The sequence below is a fragment of the Phalacrocorax aristotelis genome, chromosome Z (assembly GCF_949628215.1).
Source record: "Phalacrocorax aristotelis chromosome Z, bGulAri2.1, whole genome shotgun sequence".
NCBI lineage: Eukaryota > Metazoa > Chordata > Aves > Suliformes > Phalacrocoracidae > Phalacrocorax > Phalacrocorax aristotelis.
Window position 1 is genome coordinate 2,365,613 of NC_134311.1, and position 18,922 is coordinate 2,384,534.

At 47.1% G+C, this 18,922-nt stretch overlaps 1 protein-coding gene across 1 annotated transcript in view; it reads left to right on the plus strand.

Annotated features, from left to right (window-relative positions):
* ARB2A (ARB2 cotranscriptional regulator A) overlaps window positions 1-18,261 on the plus strand; it is a 275,407-nt gene extending 257,146 nt beyond the window's left edge. The window contains exon 11 of the mRNA XM_075078204.1: window positions 17,380-18,261. Within this exon, the coding sequence (XP_074934305.1) occupies window positions 17,380-17,522 (143 nt within the window). The 3' untranslated portion in view covers window positions 17,523-18,261. The remainder of the gene's footprint in view (window positions 1-17,379) is intronic.
* Window positions 18,262-18,922: the final 661 nt, after the last annotated feature.

An 18,922-nucleotide genomic window follows, 5' to 3' on the forward strand; every position in this document is an offset into this window, starting at 1 on the left:
AGAACAAAGCACTGACCGAGATGGTCAGTTTTGTCTTTGCTCGGAGAGGATGACTTTTCCAGAAGGCCGCTCTCAGCTAGTTTGGAAAGTAACGTTGCCCTGTGGTCCCCGAGCTTTCTGCCTCTCCTCTCCATGTCTGCCCCCCTGTCCCTGCTGTCCCGACTGTCTGCTGCATCCCAGTCTCTCTTTGCGGCCAGTTTCCTGCTTTTCCAGGTCTTCCCTTCATCAACAAACCACCTCCTTGGTGTTCCCATTCCTTTTCTCTGTGATCTTTTTGCAGAGTCAATGTCCTCTCTCAGTCCATTCTTCCCTCTGCCACTCCCCAGGACTAGTTCTCCTCTCTGTTTCCATTAGGCTGCTTTTTTTCCCCCTTTTCCCCTTGTTCTGCATGCATTTGGAGCCCAGGACAGAGTGCTGCCTGCGCTTAGTTCCTGTGCCTGATGCCACAACCGCCCGCAGCATCTGGGAGCAGCAGTTGCAAAAAGAAAGCCTGGCTCAGCCCCGTCAGCCCTGGGCTGGAGCTTGCCCGTTGCAAATAGCATCTTCAGAGGAGTCTTTGGCCAGCTAGACTGCCAAATTCTGGGGAATCTGTGCTGAGCATATGCAAATGAGACTTTTCAAAGGCTTGTGACTAGGCAAAAAGCTGTGTGGTTTTTCATGGGAACTGCAAAAGGACAACAGGGACCCTACCTTCCAAATTTCAGACTATTGCTGTGAAGAATGGAGACACAGGAGCTGCTCAGCAAAATCCTTGTAAGGCTTTCTTTTCTTTTCTTTTCTTGGGATTTTTTTTTCCCCAACAGGGGCAAAACATGTTTTTCCTCAATCTTATTTCCTGAAGTGACTAAATCCTTTTAGCTGAAACATAAAAAAATAATAATAATCAGCCTGAGGCAGAGACAGAGCATGGGAATTTTCATCCCAAATACTTAGCTTGGCAAAATTTATAAGCAACTGAAAACAAGCCCTTATAAAGGGAACTATTGAGATCCCCAACTACAGGGGACCTATTGCGTTATACACAGAAGTCAGATAAGAACTCCTCAATGACCCATTCGGGATACGAAACCCAAATAAAAAGTGTCTGCTTTATATATATCAGAAATCCACATTAAGTAACGGGTGTCCTAAGGAAGCATTTGGTTTTAGCACTTCTCAGGCCATACCAAACCTGTTGCATCCAGTTGATTTGGTAAGCATGCCTGTCACAGATTTATTTTATTAGTTTTGCTGGGAATTTTTTTCACTCAACCTCTTTCATTGTGAAACTTCATTTAAATACTTGGAAGCACATTAGAAGTCCAGCCCAGTCAGCGTTGTGCAAGTTCGGCGGCACAATGCCTTCGAGGTGCATCCTTAGTATCTCCTGGGTAGAAAATATTAAAATAATCACAGATGAGGTGGTTCTTCATTCAGTCCAGCGGAAAAAACATTTCCCACCAGCATCTCTGTGCTTAGGCTTATGGGACAAATGCTGATGCACCCACCTATTGCCTAATCATGGTCGTGGATGGGATGCATTTCCACCACAGGGGCTGTGGGTTTGCATTCCCCGCTTCTCCTCTCGCAAGGGAGCACAAGCATCAGCTCTGCGTGTGGTGTGGGGCAGGGTGTCCTCCACGCAAGGGCTCTGTGCAGGTTTCTGCAGCTGCAGAAGACACGACCCCGGTGAGCAGGCTTCGCCGCTCCTCTCCCAGCTGCAGCTGCTGTCGTGGTCCTGCTTCGCCGGAGGCTTTTTGGCGCGGAGGCAAGTCCCATGAAAATGTGATGCAGCTGTATTTTTGCCTTGGTGTGTGAGCTCTCTGCGGGGAGAAGAGGTAAATCCTCTCTCCCGGACCTTTCCTCCCCATCCTCCCATTGCAGACAGCCACATGCACAGACCTCAACACAGGGCAAAGCTCCCTGAGCTGCCTGGCTGCTGGTTTCCCCAACTTCATGAAGGAGAGGGTCTCACGGGAGCAAACCCTGGATTTACAATGTCCTGTCCCCTCGCTCTGCACTCCTTCCTGGCTCGGAGGCAGTCCCGCAGGTTTTCGTTGCGTCTGAATGCAGACCTCAAAAAGCAATACTGAAACACATGTAAATTCGGAATATGTGCACGTAAAACTCCGTGGGGTTCCTGTGGAAAGTAACAATCGTGTCTACAGAGATACCAATGCAAAGCATTCGTGTCATTCTGGTGCTGGAGCTGAAAAACATGTCAAAACAGATGGGGATGTTGTTGACTGCAAGTTCTTTGCTTTTGAGTCAGTCATAGATTTTTCTCTTTTCATAAAAAAAAAAAGTTTTAATTTAATACGGCAATATATTGTGGTTATAACATTTCATTTATCCCCAGACTAACGGGGAATGTGCTGTCTGTGCTCCAGCCACAGTGCAAGTTTTCCTCAAGTGCTTATATACAAGCTCCCCTCTAACTTCCCTCTACAGGAGGCTGAGTTTTCATATTAACTCGTTGCAAGATCTTTTATGAGCAGCGACTGTCAAACTGTGCCTGTCTGTGCATTTGTGCATGCTGATATTGCTCTCATTTAGACTAGCTTCAGCTCCCACCTCAATCTTGTTTTTCCCCATGCAGTTTTTTTCCCTAATATATCAACAGTTTGTTTTAAACTTGTTTTGAAAAAACAACCTACAGTGGTCTAGACAAACCAAGCCAAATTGCAGCAATAAGTATTAAAAGTTATGCACGGGGCACAAACAAAAGAATTCCCCAAATGTATTTAAGCGATTTTCTCCCTGCTTTTTTAATATAATATTTGTGGGCCAACTGTGGCAATAGCTGATAATTTTAATGCAAGATGACATAATTCCAGTTCAATGATTCTTCAGAGAGAAATTACCCCGACAACTTCTTTTCATTTTGTTCTAATTTTATAAAAAATTTAAAAAATGAGATTCTCGATGTAAGGAAAAGAAAATAATTTGAATCACCAAGTTTTGAAACTCATTTACATATTTCATCTCTCTTCCACTTCCAAATATACTCTCCTGGCAGTTTCTTGCATTTCCAGCTCCAGCTCCCGAGGTTTACCATCCTTCTAGCTGGGAGAGACTAAACTAAAGTTTTCTTCAGAACCCACTAAATGCTTGGCAAAAGATCTCTACCATGACACGAGGGATCTTGATTGCTTTTTCTGGGAGCTCCACAGTCTGACTTAGCAACACTGGTTCTGCTGGAAGACTCCGCATGGAAAGATCAGTTGTTACATCAGGACTGTATCTTGAAATGAAAATTGCGTTTGGAAATGCACCAAGGTCATTAAGCTTCATATTGTCTTCTGTCTTTGGGTGTTTGGGTTTTTTTTTTCTCTCTGTCTGGTAGGGAAATCATAAGTTGTTTCTTCAACACTGACATGACTGTGTCGGCTTGGAGATACCGCTTTGAATCTTGATGTTATTTGTTTTATTTTTTTTTGAAGGGTAATAGTGAATCAGTCCCTATTTTGGGATAAATATGGTCTCTCAAACAGACCTTATTTAATTATTGCAACAGTTAAACGAAACAGTTAAAAACTTCTGCTCTGCAAGTGCATGATTAAAACTGGATTAGCAGAAAGAGCCTGATTTTGGGGCTGCTCTCTGACTGGTTGTGGTTTTCCCATGGACGCAAGGCAGGACATGATCTGCAGTTCCTCCAGAAGAAGCTTCTACCTGTCCCTCACCCCACTGGTTCCTGGGTCCTGCTGAGCTTCTCCAGCCGTGGCTCAGCAATGGGGCCCCGCCGGTCACAAATGCAAACCCACAGCGAGCATCCCGTGCTTTTAAGGGGTTGTTTGGGTTGTGGGTTGTTTTTTTTTTTCCCTTATCATGAACTTAATATTTCCTTTCACGTTCATCCCAGACTTTCGAGTTCTCCCTCCGGCTGGTGGCAGACCCACCTCCCACGCTCACGCTCGTGTGTCTGACTCCCGTAGACAGGGATGTCAGGCGGGGCGTAGGCGGAGGTCAACGCATCCCAACGCGCAACGCGTCTTCTCGTCTCGGCTGCCTTACGGCTGCCTTCGCCCTGCCTGCGCCTCACTTTGCTGCCGCGATGCCAGCCTTCGCCGCCTCCCCCACGCCGATGCCTGTCTCGAGCTCATCGCCGCGCGGCTGGCTTGCCGCCCTTGCATCCCAAACATCACCCGTGGATGATTTTTGGCATCGTTTGTTCGGAATAAGCGAGGCAGGTGCACAAGGGAAACATGTCGAGCACTTCCAGACAAAGCTGCCGCTTGCTGCGGCGCGGAGGAGGGTTAAGCGGGGAGCGAAATATGCAGCTTTATGGTCATTAATCTCAAATTCTCCCTCTAATGACATCTCAGAGGTTAAGTCACAGGAAGTGTGATATTATTCAGCTTAGTTAAATTTAGTGTAATTCACATCTGCAAAGCCTTTGCAAATTGGTGTTTAGTCTTAAATTGCCGGTTTCCATGATATGGGAGCTTCAGAGTATCCTGCATTAAGCCTTGATGTGTTATGAATTAGGGTGCAGAAGCCTGAAATCCATGTGACGTGCCAGAAAACCTCAAGTTTCTGAGCAGTTCTGAGGCAAATATGCAATTAATTTAGTTTGCGACGCTAAGCAGCTGGGATGGCACCCTTACAAAGAATTATTTCCCCCTTTATTTGCTCTCCCAGCATAGAGACTGGGAACAGCCACTGGAGACGGGCTCTTTTGCAAAGCCATGTTTATGAGCCACGGCATCTGCCCGACACAGCTGATCCTTGCCGCACACTTCACCTCATTGGGCTGTAATAGGTGCAGACCTGTATTGATTACCATGACTTGCAGGAGAGAAAAATCTTTGCGCTTCAGATTGGGTATAAATTATAAATAGCGTCTCCAAAGGCTGTGAGTTACAGAAATGGCATTCTTCTGAGACAGCCGCATGTAAAGCTGTTGTTGTAGAGGTTATTAACTTTATGATTGCAGCACAGGTGTACTTGACCCACAACAATGATCATTGTCCATGAAATCCCGCAGTCGGGGTTCAATCACCTGCCTTCTTCAAGAATGTTCATTAGCAACGGCCAGCAAAGGTCACGCTAATAAAAGAAGGTTAACGCTCACTATATCGGTGTAAATTCACTGGTGAAACAGCACTGTCTTCTTGCCGTCCTTCTCACTAAAACAGCTACTCAGAATCCTGTAAGTGGGTCATAGAGGCCTGAGGTGTACGGGGAGGGGTGGGTGTAAATACGCATTTGTGTACTTAGGTACACAGCAGCTGATGAAACGCAAATGAGAAAAAATTATCTGGTATGGGTTAGTCGTAAGTGACTTGCAATTGCACATGGGTTATTCACACCTCAAATTCGCAAATTTAAATTTAAAAAAAAAAATTTTCCAGCAAATTTTTTATACTTACTTGACAGGATGAAAAGTTTATCAAAATGAACAGTCTGTCAGTGACTCCCAAAACTTGAACTTTTAATTCCGCTTGTTACTTGGTGTTTATATTCTGGTGGCCCAGCTCCATCTTCCATGGCATTTTACACACTCAGGTGTGCTTCCTTTCCATTGAGTCACTAAAAAATGTACTGAATTTCCCATGAAACCATCATTCTCACCTAGAAGACCAAGTCCTCCTTTCTCTTACCATCCAGGATAGGTCTGCTGCATTTTCACAGATGCGGCCTCTTTTTTTGCCCTCACCACCACACCTCGGTGGGAGGTGCAGCCTGTGTCCAGCTTTTTTAAATACCTGCCAAAGCCAGATCTGGGACTTTCTTTTCCTCTTAAGAAAGAATAAAATGTGGAGAGGGAAGACATGTTTGGTGGGCTACTGCCAGCATCTGGAAGACAAAATTGTTGGTGAGGAGAGACTGGATGGACACAGCAACGGTGAGGTAGAGGAGGTCTTGGTGAAACAGGGTTGAAGAAATGTCAGGAAAAGGGCAGAAACTGGTGGGCGCTGGGGACAGGAGAGCTGGGGTTGGTGCATGGATGAGATGCAACAGGATCAGGGCCAGGTGGTGGGTGAGAGTTCAAGAAGAGCTGCAAGATGGGCAGGTTGTGGGGGAGGAGTTCAAAAGTGGATGTCCTGGAGAAGTGGATGTCCTGGAGAAATAGGTGTTCTAGGTGGAAGGAAGGCAGGCAAGGAGTGCGAAGAGATTTGGGTTAGGTGAAGCCTCGGGAAGGAGTGAAGAGGGCATTCCTCCCCCTGAGGCTTGTGCACCTACTCAGAGTTATTGGGCGGGGGGCTCCCTATCTGCCTGAGGCCCATGAAAGCATTTGCCCTGTCAAGCCCGAGGTGTTTCTGAGCATGTACAGAAGCGATGCTGCAATAAGGTGTAAGCTTCAAGGTCAGGAACGGAGGTGTCTGTGCAGCTTAGACACCTCGGCGGGGTGGTGAGCAGCTGAATCATGATTTTCAGCATCACTTGTGTTTAGGCTGTTAAGTTTCACTTGTCTTGGTGTAAGGGGGCAAGTCTTTTTCAGCACCTGGCGCAGGTGTCCAGTGGGAGCAGGAAAGCGGGTGGACGGCCCCATCTCAGCCCTCCCTTTGCTCACCCCGTTTACACCGTACCGCAGCAGCAGCCATCAGGAGGGTCCTCGCCAGGCACAGAGGAGTTTTGCTCAGGGTTCCCCTGGGAGCAAAGCCAGCGCTGCAGAGGCAGCGCCTGGCTTCCTCATTTGTTTTTCCTCTTAGCCATCACAAAACTAGCCTCCGATGGAAAATCAGGAGGAGCTGCCCTTCCAGGGGTGCTGTGCGCCGTAGGATGAGGCATAAGATGGATGGTGCCAATGGCACCTTGGAGGGGTTGGCTTGGCTTGGGCTGGGTTGGGTTTTGTTGGGTTGGGTTGAGTTAGGCTCAGTTGGGTTGGGCCGGGGTCCATCACACGCAATAGCCATAAGATGAAACAGGCAGGTTAGTGAATACCATTCCTGTACCTATGAAAGTACTCTGGGCTTGCGATGACTGTAATCCCTGGCCTACGCAGATAGAACAGGACACGAATTTTGGTGGGGGGAATCCTTTTGAAATGTTCCTTGTGCAGAAGATTATAAGCATTTCCCACTGGAGGGGGGAGTTACTATATTCACTAAAGGCTTACAATGTATGAATTCAGGTTGTTGCTGAAATAATAAAAACACTGGGCGTTTGCTATGGTGCTTCACAGCCCGTGAGTGTTCCCATCGCGGTTTGTTCCTTAGTCACGGGCTCATTCCTGTACCTAGAAAGACCTTCTTTATTTCCACAGCTGCCTATGCCAGCATCCACGCCGGTCTCCAAGCTCCGCTCCTGGTGTGAAAGGGGAGAAAATTATATTCAGCTTCTTTACTTTAAAATTTGCTTTATTGCAATTGCAAATCTGGGCTTATCCTGCTAGTGATTAAGGGCCTTTTTCCATCGCTATTAGATGGGGTGTCTCTGCTGTCACACTCTGCTGTAAGGCAGGATTTTAAAGCGTTGATGCCCTTCCTAGCTGCCCTGGGTGCAGGTGCTGCCATTTCCGCGGCGTTGCCTTGGCTGCTGTGTTTTTGGGGAGCGCCAAAGCCGGGTCAGTTCGTGCTCACGCTTGCTGGTACAGCTGTTCCTCGGGTGATTTACATAATTTCATTTGCTTGGTGGGTTTTACAAATCCGTGATACTCTTCACTGAAGGAAGCTGACATCAGCGTTTTCTGAATTATTTCCAATAGTTAATTCTCCGTCCGGTTATTTGATGGCACAATTACTATTTAGGAACAAATAATCGTAAAACACCATCGCAGAGAGTAGCTATTTTCTAAGCGCCTGGTCCTTTCACGTGTCCAGTCCTGCCGTTATCAGCGAGACTACTTGCATAAGCAGCACCCTCCCAAGTTATCAGAGCTTGCCAGTGAGGGCTACGCTTCAGGACTCTGCCCTATAAACACTGAAAAGCTGCAGGAATTAGGAATAAACTCACTTTTAAAAATCCACCATTCGGTATTTCAAATTAAATTAACTCACAGGTATTGCTGCTGTATGTTTTAGATGAGTTTAAATACGTTTTCTAAAACGCTGCGTGCCGGTTAACAGCAGCATTGCTCAGTGAGCAGAGCTGCAGCCTCAGGCTTGGCAGAGCTCGGGTCTACACGGGTCTCAGCTGAGCCTCCCGGTCTGCAAAAGGATGGTAATGATGGCTTCTGCCTTGGAAAACTCTGCTAGACATGCCCTTACAAAGCAGTGGGGAGAAAGAGATGTAACTGACTGCTGTGTGATGCTGTAGCGTGTTAAGGTCTGTCATGTAAATTAGTATTTTTCTAGGTTCAAACCTTCTGTGGAAGGTTTGAAGCATAAATACTTGGTTTTCAGCAGTCTTGCCCCAGAAGCCACATGGGTGTATGTTCTCTCAGGATGTGTCAGGTTTTGAGCAGGTCAAAATTTCATTCATTTTAAAAACAATTTTCTTTTCTCCTGGTTGAGAAAGTGATGGTTTTCAAATGCTAAATACTTCATTTGTGCTCTTGGGTCCAATTTTATAAAGATTTTTTTTCTCATTCATGGTAGGAAAAAATGCATCTACATTTAAAAAATTTAGTTAGCTCACTAGTGTACATTATTCAAATGCTTCAGAGCTACTACGATGTACCCTGCGAATACAATCAACTTATGAGTTGCCTAAATAAAGCCAATAAAGTCACAGACTACTCAAAGACAGAACTGGATAGAAACAAACTCAAGTTGTTACCTAGTTTGTCCACATTCCCCAGGGCGACATCAGCTATACCCATAATAATCCCAAGAGATGTTTGTCTAACCTACTCTTAGCTTCCAGTGATGAGATCCTGCACCCTCCATAGGTCTGTCCGTACCCCAAAACATCTTTGTAAGGTGCAACCTGAATACCCCATCCTGCATTTGACAGATAAAGAATGTTTATATTTAGGGATGGATGGATGGATGGATGGATGGATGGATGGATGGATGGATGGATGGATGGAGCAATGGAGCGATGGAGCGATGTAGACAGAGATAATATAGATATAAAGATTACACAGACATAGGGATAGAGACAGAGATACAGACAGAGATAGACAGATATGTTGATATATAGATATCATGTCAACCCCTGCCTACTTCTCTGCGTGCCACACCATTTTAACATGAGTTTTAAAATCCGTAGGTGCATAGTATCAAGCGTATCTATACTGGACGCCTTCATCAAGGGAATGGTTTGCTCTCCTGCAAGCATTCCCTGCATTTGAAATTGCTGCTTGCGAGAGCGTCGTTCAGTAGCATGCTGCAGGTCTGATTCAGCCGGCAACGGGTGGGACGCTGCAACACCGATGGAGCAGATCATCCCACGAGCGGCACGTGGCATTTCACTGGCAGCATGTGTTCAGCAGCTTTCCCGATAGCACAGCCCCAAAGTCAGCATCCTCTTCCCTCGGACTGGGTCCCTGGGAAGCCTGACAACGACCTTATCTAGTGTCCCACTGGCTGGCTGTTCTCCTTGCTGCCTTTCACTGTGCGGGGCAGCAGCACCGCAGATGTTTGGCAAGTGGGATATCCGCACACGAGGGTCTCATGGAGGCAATCCCATCATCACCATGGCATGAATTTTGGGGCGGCTTGTTGGTTTTGGTTGTGGCTTCCTTTTGCTTGGCAGTCTTCAAATGATGCCAGGTGTGTCTTCATCCTCACGGTTGCTTGTGAATGGCCAGGGTCCCAGTACAAATTTGGGATGTTTTAGCTGGCAGCAGCTCTCCTGCATGCCCACCGCCCTTGTCCTTGTCCGCAGCACCTCAGGGAGGTGTTGATGCAAGTGGTGCCACCTGGGGAACCGCCCCCAGCTCTCCCACTATTCAAAGGGTCTGGACCCAGCCTCAGCATCTGGTCTTGTCTGCCTGTGCCCACAGCAGCCAGTCTCATGGTGTTCATTGCACAGAGAAGAGCAGATCTATGTGGGTTCGCCTGTTTGCCCTCACTCCTGCCCGTTTGTGCAAAAGACTTTTTGTGACTTTTTGGACCCAAGGAAGCATTTGCTTTTCAGGGCTTGTCATCCCAGAGCAGCGATTCAGAGCAGCCCTCAGCCTGAGATCCTGTAAATCTTCTGCCTCTTGGAACGCTATTTAATCAGCCTGCGTTTTTAACTGTTTTGTGATTCCTTCCTTTTTTCGATGTAGTTGTGTGCAATTTGCATTACTATAATTATTTGCATTGGTGTTAACAGCAGTTCTGTCCCAGATGCAGGGCACTGCCTGGTTCTTACTGGGAAGGCCCTATAGCTGTTTGATATCTATGGGTTTTTTCTTTTTTTAGTATGTACTCAAAAGAAAATGACTTGACTTTTGGTGACCCCAAAAATGACCTGACTTTTGGTAATCTGTGCTCAGGAGGGAACAAACTTACAACTTTCAGTTATTTGGCCCATTAGCACACAGAGCAGCAAACAAATGACCTGCGCTCACGGAAATGCCCTTAATATTTAATGAAAAGTAGTGAAAAATGACAGCTGTGTTAGCCTCCTGCCTCCTTCTGGCTTTGCAAAGCTTGCCTGGGCCGAGCTTTTGTGCTAATCTGCCTTTGTCACTCACGGGGCGAAAGGAATGTATTAAATATTTTGTTGCCTTTTCAGACCCCGTGCTTCTTGCGAGTAGTTTGTGTGTTGCAAACGAGGGGTGGGAAGAAGGCTGATTGCAAGTATGGGAGTTCAGAGGTAATCTTTGTTCTGGGTTGGCGGGATGCTTGTTCCTCTGTTTCTGTCATCTCACTAAAGATATTAAAGACAAATGTCTAACAAAAATAAACACTGCTCTGTGTCACAGGAGATAATAACCAAGCATAAGATGTCTTTAGGATGTGTAGTCTATCCTATAGCATTGCCACAAAGGTTCCCACAATTTTCTGTGGATAAATATTGCATCTAAACCAGCTTACTGTGTGTCTGAGCCCCCTTTATAGGCTGTATTTAATTTCTTCAGATTTCTTTGGTTCTTCCCTCTTGGCTCCTCCAAAGAATTCATTTCCCTAAGCAGTTGCTTTTAGATTATTATCATGCCTATGACTCCACAAACTATTACTTCTTAGCCAAACTAAACACACCAAGGTTTGGGGTTTGGTTGCTTTTGGTTTTTTTAATGTCCCCTCAGGCATCATTTCTTCCATTTCATTAATTGGTGCATGGCTTGTCTCTTATTTTCGCTTAAGCTTTTAACCTTTCTTTACCATGGCGATGTCTGGAAGCTCATATGCAGAAGCTCCTAAGGTCACTGGTTCTCAAAGCTCTTGAGCTAATGGACTCCTTCCCCATTTTTCCTGAAGCTCTCATCCTCCCTGTCAGAAGTGTTTAGTGATTTTAAGCAAGGTATATTTCTTTTATCTCCTTTTTCTGTAGTTTTACTGATGAAGCTCTGAGAGCTTCTTCCATTTTCGGGCTTGAGACATGGTGGTTTACATCAGCAGAGCAAAACAGTCGCAACAGACAGAATAATTTCTTCCTGTGGAGATCCATAGGATCCAGGAATCGTAAATGGAGAAACCTTATGAATTAAAAATAGTTCTGTCGTTCTTGATAACATCTGATGCACTCAGAGGTAAAAAAAAACCTAGTTAAATTCCCCTTTAGAAGTAACTGTGTGCTACAGAAGTCATTTAATGGCGTCCAGAAGGATGGGTGCAGCAGAGGCAGGAATGTACCTTTTTCTCACGCATAAATGCAGGTTTGAGCATATCATCACACTCCTACAGAGTCACAGAATTACAAAATTACACAGCTAAGAATTAAAGTCTTATATGAAGACTTTAACGTTTGTGTGTGTGTGTGTATGTTTAGATAATGTGAGAAAGACACTTGCATGGATTCATAACTTTCAGGAGAAAACGTCCTTTCTGAAAGGCATATCGCACTCACGTTCCCAGGAGAGAATGGGTTGGCTTGTTTGTTCGTTTATTCGTAAAGGAAGAAATAATCATGTTGCTTCTCAGAGTAACGGGAATAATGATAAAATACATCTGGCAAGTTTTAAAGTGCTTCTGTTTGTGCAAATACCCCCCAAAAGGCTGCATTTCAGCCTTTGAACCGTTCAAATCAAGTTTTGGTGAGGTTTAGGGCCTTTTTTATTGCTGCAGCTTAAATCATAAACATTAAAGCAACCGCGGCTCACGCTTGGGGATGAGATGGCAAAGCTGATCTCCTGCCCAAAACCGGCGTTAACACTTTGCAGCGTGGCAGGGTCTCGTCGTGGACCGCGACCACGGGGACGGAGCTCAGATCAGTAGCAAACTCGCCACGGCGCAAGGCGGTTGGTGAAGAGCAGCAACGCTCGCCGTCCCAAAGGGGACTAAACCCAGAGGCGTGGAGCACCCTTAATTCATTCCGAAGCCCACACTATTGAGAGACAAGCCGCCGCTTAGAGAAGCAGACCCGAGGTCAGCCCTGTGGCTAATATCTGTGGAGAAACTTTTCAACCTGGAAACTTTTTCTCTGCAGAAATATTCCAGCGTGGAGGCGCGTATGGAGATCTCGCTCGGCTCCCGTGCAGCATGGGAAACCTTTGTCCCACACATCTTGTAAACGCGGCGGGGGGCCACCATTGTGCCGCGCATCTTCTGAGCACCGCGGGAGGAGGCTTTTGTCCGGCGTGGTGGGCAGGCGCCGTAGGAGGGCACCTTTGTCCCGCGCAGCCGGTAATCGCTCTGCAAGAATGAATTATGGGGATTGCAGAGCTCCTTCCCTCCGCGGGCGCCGTTGTTTTGGACGGAGGAGTTTGTCAGCCTCGCTGGGTGAAGAGCTGCTTTTCCTGAGTGGAAGTGGAAAGGCGGGGGGGGGGGGAGGGGGGGGGGTGAAAATGTGTTCACATGTGGGCGTGTAAACGGCCACGGGGATCGTTCGCCTGGTCGTGTTGGACGGCCACCCCTGCAGGCACCAATTTTGCTTTTCCCTTATTTTTCCTACCCATTTAGGCTGCCTTTTTTATTATTATTATTATTTCTCTGTCCCTTCTTATGTTCGCTTTATCTCCTATTCAATATATCATCCGCTAATTAGTCTAATTAACTAATAAGGACTCTAATTATTCTTTCAGATCACTAATAACCATGTTTAAAAGACTTGGGCCCTAATACCAATCCCCCCGGGACTTCATAGGTATATTTTCAACCCTGTATCGTTACTTATTATTTGTCTTCTCAAATGCTTCCCACGAAGCGCATCAGCGCCCGCTTCCAAGCCGGCCTGAGATACCATACGTTGTCTCACACATGGAGAATTACACCTTTCTTCATCTGAAACGTAGTGAACCCAGTGAGCCGCCGTGCTGTTCCAGACTTGCGGTACTAATTGCGGGGAGCGGAGTCCCAGACTGCGACCCAGCGAGGAACGGTGACGAGATGAGCTGAGCTGAGATGCGGAGTCCGGACGCAGCCTGCAGAGGTGCCACGTGCCCTGTGGGTGCCGCTGGGCGTGCTGCTCACGGCTAGAGCCGGCACGGGCACGGCACCGCACAGCCGGGAGCCGCATTACCATAAATCTCAGGTATTGCGAGGTCTCCTCGGCTGGAATAAAGCGGCTCATTTGCAAACAAGAGGCAGGGGTGACCGCAGCTCGTTAGAGCGGTGAAGGTCATATTGCGTTGTAAGTGATTCCCCAGGTTCCCACCGCCCCTGAGTTGTCAGGTTGACCTATGTGGGGAGACACGGCAATGGATAAATCTCTCTCCTGCTGATTTTTGTGATTCAATAAACTGGTCAAGTTTTATTTTTGTCCGTTCTTGTCAAATCTGAGCCTGTTCTGTTCTATTCTAAGGCTCCTGTTGCCCTAAAGGCTCTTGCGGGTGTTTTTTAATGTTGATCTCTCACTTTACTAATATTCAAAGGTAAATTTTAGGCACAGTAGTTTCATTTATTCCTCCTTATCTCAAATTAGCATTGTTTTTCTTCCCACCCTCACCCCAGTCCTCTGGTGCCTACCTGATTGTGCATGAATTCTCAGAAATAATTGCCGGTAGTTCAGCAAGTTCATTAACTGATTCCCTGAAGACCCTCAGATGCGTGTCATCCAGACCCGATGATTTGTATATTAAATTTTTGCAAGTATTCCCTTACCTTATTTTTTTGTATCAACAACTGTATCGGCAAGTCTTCATTATTTCTAATTGTCAATATCTCTTTGTGGTGGTGGGTAAATTGATTCTGAAACTTGTTCACCATTTTACAGTCATTACTCGATTCACCTCACGTGTTATTGGATCCACCTTCTCTTCCGAGCTCCTTTACAATGATGTTCTGTACGTGTTAAGATATACATCCAGTTCTCCCTACCCCTTCCCGTGTTAGCAACTGGGAGGTCGCTCTGCTCTTACGGCATTTCTCTCATTTCTCTTTGTGGGGCTGGGAGTGGGGTGGGGGGGGGGATTGATATTTTTTTTCTTCTGCAACTGTAGTCTTAGCATATTTTAGGATGTTCTAGCTGTCTCCCACACTTAACAGTTTTTACATGTCTTTTTATTGCAACATGATCCTAAGATTTCTCAAAGAATTAATGTCTGCAATCACTACGCATTGTGCAACAACCCGTCACTTAACACAGAATATTGAATCATGCAGTTTAGCATCACGGCCGTTGAAATTAGTGAGTGCTAAGGGTATATATATACACCTTAGAGGGCCTTGGCTTTAGTGCAACTGCTTCTTATTACCCGACTCTCACAAACGGTTCTTTCTATCAAAAAATAGATGGCTGCTCATGCATTTAATTTAGATTTGTCTACTAATAAACACACAATTGAGATTGCAGTCAACAATGATATTCTTCCTCTGGCAAAAACCTTATGGCCAAATCTGTCATCGCCCTTAGGACATAGCTCCTCTGGCTTCTGTCTAATTTTTCTGAGCCTCTGGTACATAAATCATAAATGCACAGTCTGTGCAGTGTTAAATTTTTAGGGCTCTCCCTTTAGCAGTAGTCGAATGTGAATACCTAAGGACAAAATATGACCTTTAAATGACTATAAAGGGCCAAGGCAGATACTTGGCAAGCTTTTCTTATTGCAATATTAATCAAGCAAAGAATCATCATAATCCTGGAAACTAAATAGCCATTGTAGTGATTTTATCACCAGGGAAATTGTTCATCTGTCAGTAAGGTTGTTACTAGGAAAGGGAAAATAGGGAATGTTGAAATTGCTTTAGACCGCTGAATCATTGAGTCCCTCTAGACTCAAAGCTTGAATTGTTTTTTGAGAGGGGTGGGCTGAGAGGGGTTGCTACAGGAAAGCTGTAGGTTAATCAGTTTCAGTAACACCAGTGAATGTAAGCCTGATCTCTCCTGAGGACATGAGGAAAGTGCATGGGAGAAGGCAGGGTGGAGAAGGGGACAGGGGAGCTTCAGAAACTTATTGTTTTGTCATTTTTTTTGTTTCTGGATGGCCCTTTCACAGAGGGGGAAGGTTGTTGATGAAAAGAAAAAAAGGGGGGGAAGAAACAGCATAATGTTCCCTGTCTGCATTTTCATCTAATTTAATCCAGTGGGTATTAATGAGGATGAATATGATGAAGACAGACGGATGCAGGCAGGCGGGAGCGACAGAGACGCGTTTGTGTGGGAAGCATCCTTCCAGGGCCCAGAAGGCCACATGGGAAGACGTTTTGCCCCTCGGGGCTCAACGTGATGTTACCATGTGCTATAACACAGGTGTGTGAGGAGACCTACGTGTGCAGGAGAGTCCTCAGGGTGCGCTAGGGCAGCCTGTCCCTCCATAAAACCATCTTCAGTAGTTGACGTCTTTGTTGGTGTCATCGCATGGTGGCAGCAGGTGATCATAGCGTACCCAACCGTGCCTGAGGGACAGGTCTGTTAGGCTGCAGGTTGTGCTGGAAGGAGAGCTTTATCCTTCTGCCGTGGCAGGGGCACCTCCACGTGTGGGATGAGCCCAAGGTGGACAACAAGCGTTGTCAAGGGTGGGTATGGGGTGGGTCTCCGCAGGGAATGGGGTAGATGGTCTCCGTCAGAAGCCACCTGCCGTATGTGACGGTCTGCCTGCCAGCGAAGAGGGTTTGCACAAGGATGGGTGAAATTGGAGGTGGAACGTGTTTGTATAAAAGGTGTCTCTGGGAAGTTGGTGTGAGATGTCATAAATCGTCTCCACACAACGAACGCGGAGCAGGGGGGTGGAAATCAGTGTGTGCGCGCGTGTGACGTGGATCCTCTTTGTACGAAAACGTCTCTTTGTGTGGGAAGTGGTGTCTTTCTGTGGAGGGCTTTTTTGGAGGAGCTTGTCTGATGGCTGCCTGCGTGGGAGTGGGGGAGGGAGACGTGACAGGTAGCACCTCCATCAACGACTTTCTGGAGGGGACGGCGTGTGTGGAGCCACCAAGGACACGCCAAGGATGGGTACACGGGGGTGAGGGTCCCAGTGGGGGCATGAAGGTGGGCGTGCAGGCAGCACCACGCCAGAGCATCCCTCCAGGGTGGCCGCCCCGCATCCCTGGGGACCATCAGCCACCGCATGTCCCCCTGGGGACCATCAGCCGCCCCGGGCGGCATCCCTCTCTGCCGGGCAGGCCATGGCCACCGTGTCCTTCATTGTTGTCACCCCCAGATTGTGATACTGTCACAAAACTGTTGCTAGGCAACAAATGTGGTTACCGGGTCTCAGCGAATAGCTGAAGGGGAAAGCGAAGTGTTGCACCATTGTAGAGTAACCATAGCAATGACCTACTATTACAGACTAAAGAATTATCATTAACAATGTTAAAGTATCAAACGGAGGCCCAGGATCCAGAGGCTTCCAGGCAGCATCTCCGCATAATTGGGTTACCCAGGAAGAGGTCCCAACTCTTTCACAGCCCTTGGTTCCCTGTCTCCATCATCTTGGTTTTGTTTTGGGGGTTGTTGTGGGATTGGTTTTTTTTGTTGTTGTTTAAATAAAGCAAATGCGCCAGGCATTGAAGGAGACACTTGTAAAACAATAAAAGCGCCCACCAAAAAGAAAGAGATTGAGGTGGGTCTTGCAGAGGGAAGAGATAAGCAGGAAAGGTCCACTTTAGTGCCTCAATATTTTGTATGGGCTTGCTGGGAAAGCGTGCATGAAGGACGCCTTCCTGATGCATCGGTTGTGTTCAGGTCAGGTGTTCTTTGGTTAAAAATGCATATACCAGACTAAAAGCAATGTAAAATAAATGAGAAATAGCACAAGGTACACCAGTACTGAAAAGCAGACACTTCTTTTTTTCCAAGCTGGGTGAAACAGGTGAGGAGCTTTAGCGAAGCCTCGCCTGGCAGGGTGCTTTGGGGTCTCGCTTTCCGAGGCCCGAGGTGTGTTCCGGATCTCTGACCTGTGTCTGTGTGTCCGCGGTTGCTCCTGCCCAGATGCCCCCGTGCAGCCGCCGGCAGTCGTATGGCCACCCCCAGGTTTTGCACCAACGCCCCCGGCAGCAGCAAAACGACCCCCGGACAAACTGTTGCCTTTGTGTTTTGCAGGTACGGAGCGCCATGAGCTAACTTCCTGGAAGAGTTTTCCATCTATTTTCAAGTTCTTCAGCGAGGCGATAGAGGCAAAGAACAGCTCAGTGAAACCAACCCCAACGCGGCGCTCCAACCGGATAAAATACGAAGAATTGTAAAAGGAGGGGAGGGGGGGAAACAAACAAAAATAACACAAGAAAAACACAACACCAACCTCTTCGCTGCTTGTTTTCTGCAAGCAGTCTCCCAGCCCCTCATTAGATTGTTTTCTTCCTAGAGCACAGGGTCATGATGTATACATCTAAATAGCGTTTTGCATTATTTCTAGATGAGTGCAACTGTCAAAGCAATATGGGTTCACTGGTTGTGCTTCCTGTGGGCTGTAACTTGGATTTCGTGCTGCCCATCAGCGCGCAGATTAAGGCTGACAGTGGTACTGCACAGTGCAGCATGGTGCAGCTCTAATTGCCCTGACATAGCCCTGCACCAAGCTGATGCCAGAATTTAACAGCTTCGTTGTGGTCCTATCGCCTGCAGGATTTTTTGCTGCTTCCTTCTATTTTTTGACAGAACAAAATAGGAATTACTCTTTCTTAAAGACAGCTCTAACTCAGAAGTGCTAACCAGCCCATGATTTTACACCCAGTAGCCTTCTCTTTCTCTGGGACCAGGTGGGATCAACTGTTGACTCTTTCATTTTCTGCTGGTAGGAGGGTCCAAGAAGTTTGGTCCAGATTTATAGGACACCCACTTTGTTGTAGAGATTTTCTCCTCCTGCCAGATCAATGGCATTATCTGTAGATCTTTTGAAAAGCTCCACTTTTAAAAAAAAAAGCCTATTCATTAACTGGGTGGATCACACTGTGAAATATGACAGGAAAAAAAATAAAACCAAAATACCCACAAAACCAGAAGAGAGAGACATTGCACATTTTCCTGTTTATTTTTAAACACAGAGATGCTTCCATTTTCATACACCGGGTTTGTAATAACTTGCCGTCCTGCGGTTATTCCCCGTTCCCCTCAGCTAACAGGTGTGTCCCCGCTTTCCCAGGCGCTGGAGCGGGGCCGGGGGCTGCCCTGCATGGGGACCCCGCACCACAGGTGGAGGTTTTGGGGGCTCTGGGGGGACGTGGCTGCAGCCACCGCCATCACTGTTGGCAGTTTTTCTCTGCTAAAACGTCTGGTACAAGCGACAAGACGTGCCTGATAGTGTGCCCGGCGAGCGAGCGCACTAATTAAGCTCCTTTAGTGTTGATGATGCTAAACTAAAGTGATGTTTTCTTCAGTGGCCATGCCCGCCTCGCCTCTGATGCTGCCTGCTAGTGATGAGGAGGCAACAGTCCAACACACGGGTTTGGGACGCCCCATCCCACCCACCCCTCCATGTAATGTTCCCTAACCCACAGCTGGGTGCCAGGAATTTGGGGGGTAGGGGGCGTTCAAACGAGGTGATGCTGGAGCAGGGGGTATCCCCTCCACCGGGGAGCGAAGGCAGTGGCACCCATGGTGGGTCTGGCCAGGTTCGAGCCGAAGTGCCCCGGGTGGGGGGCTCTCT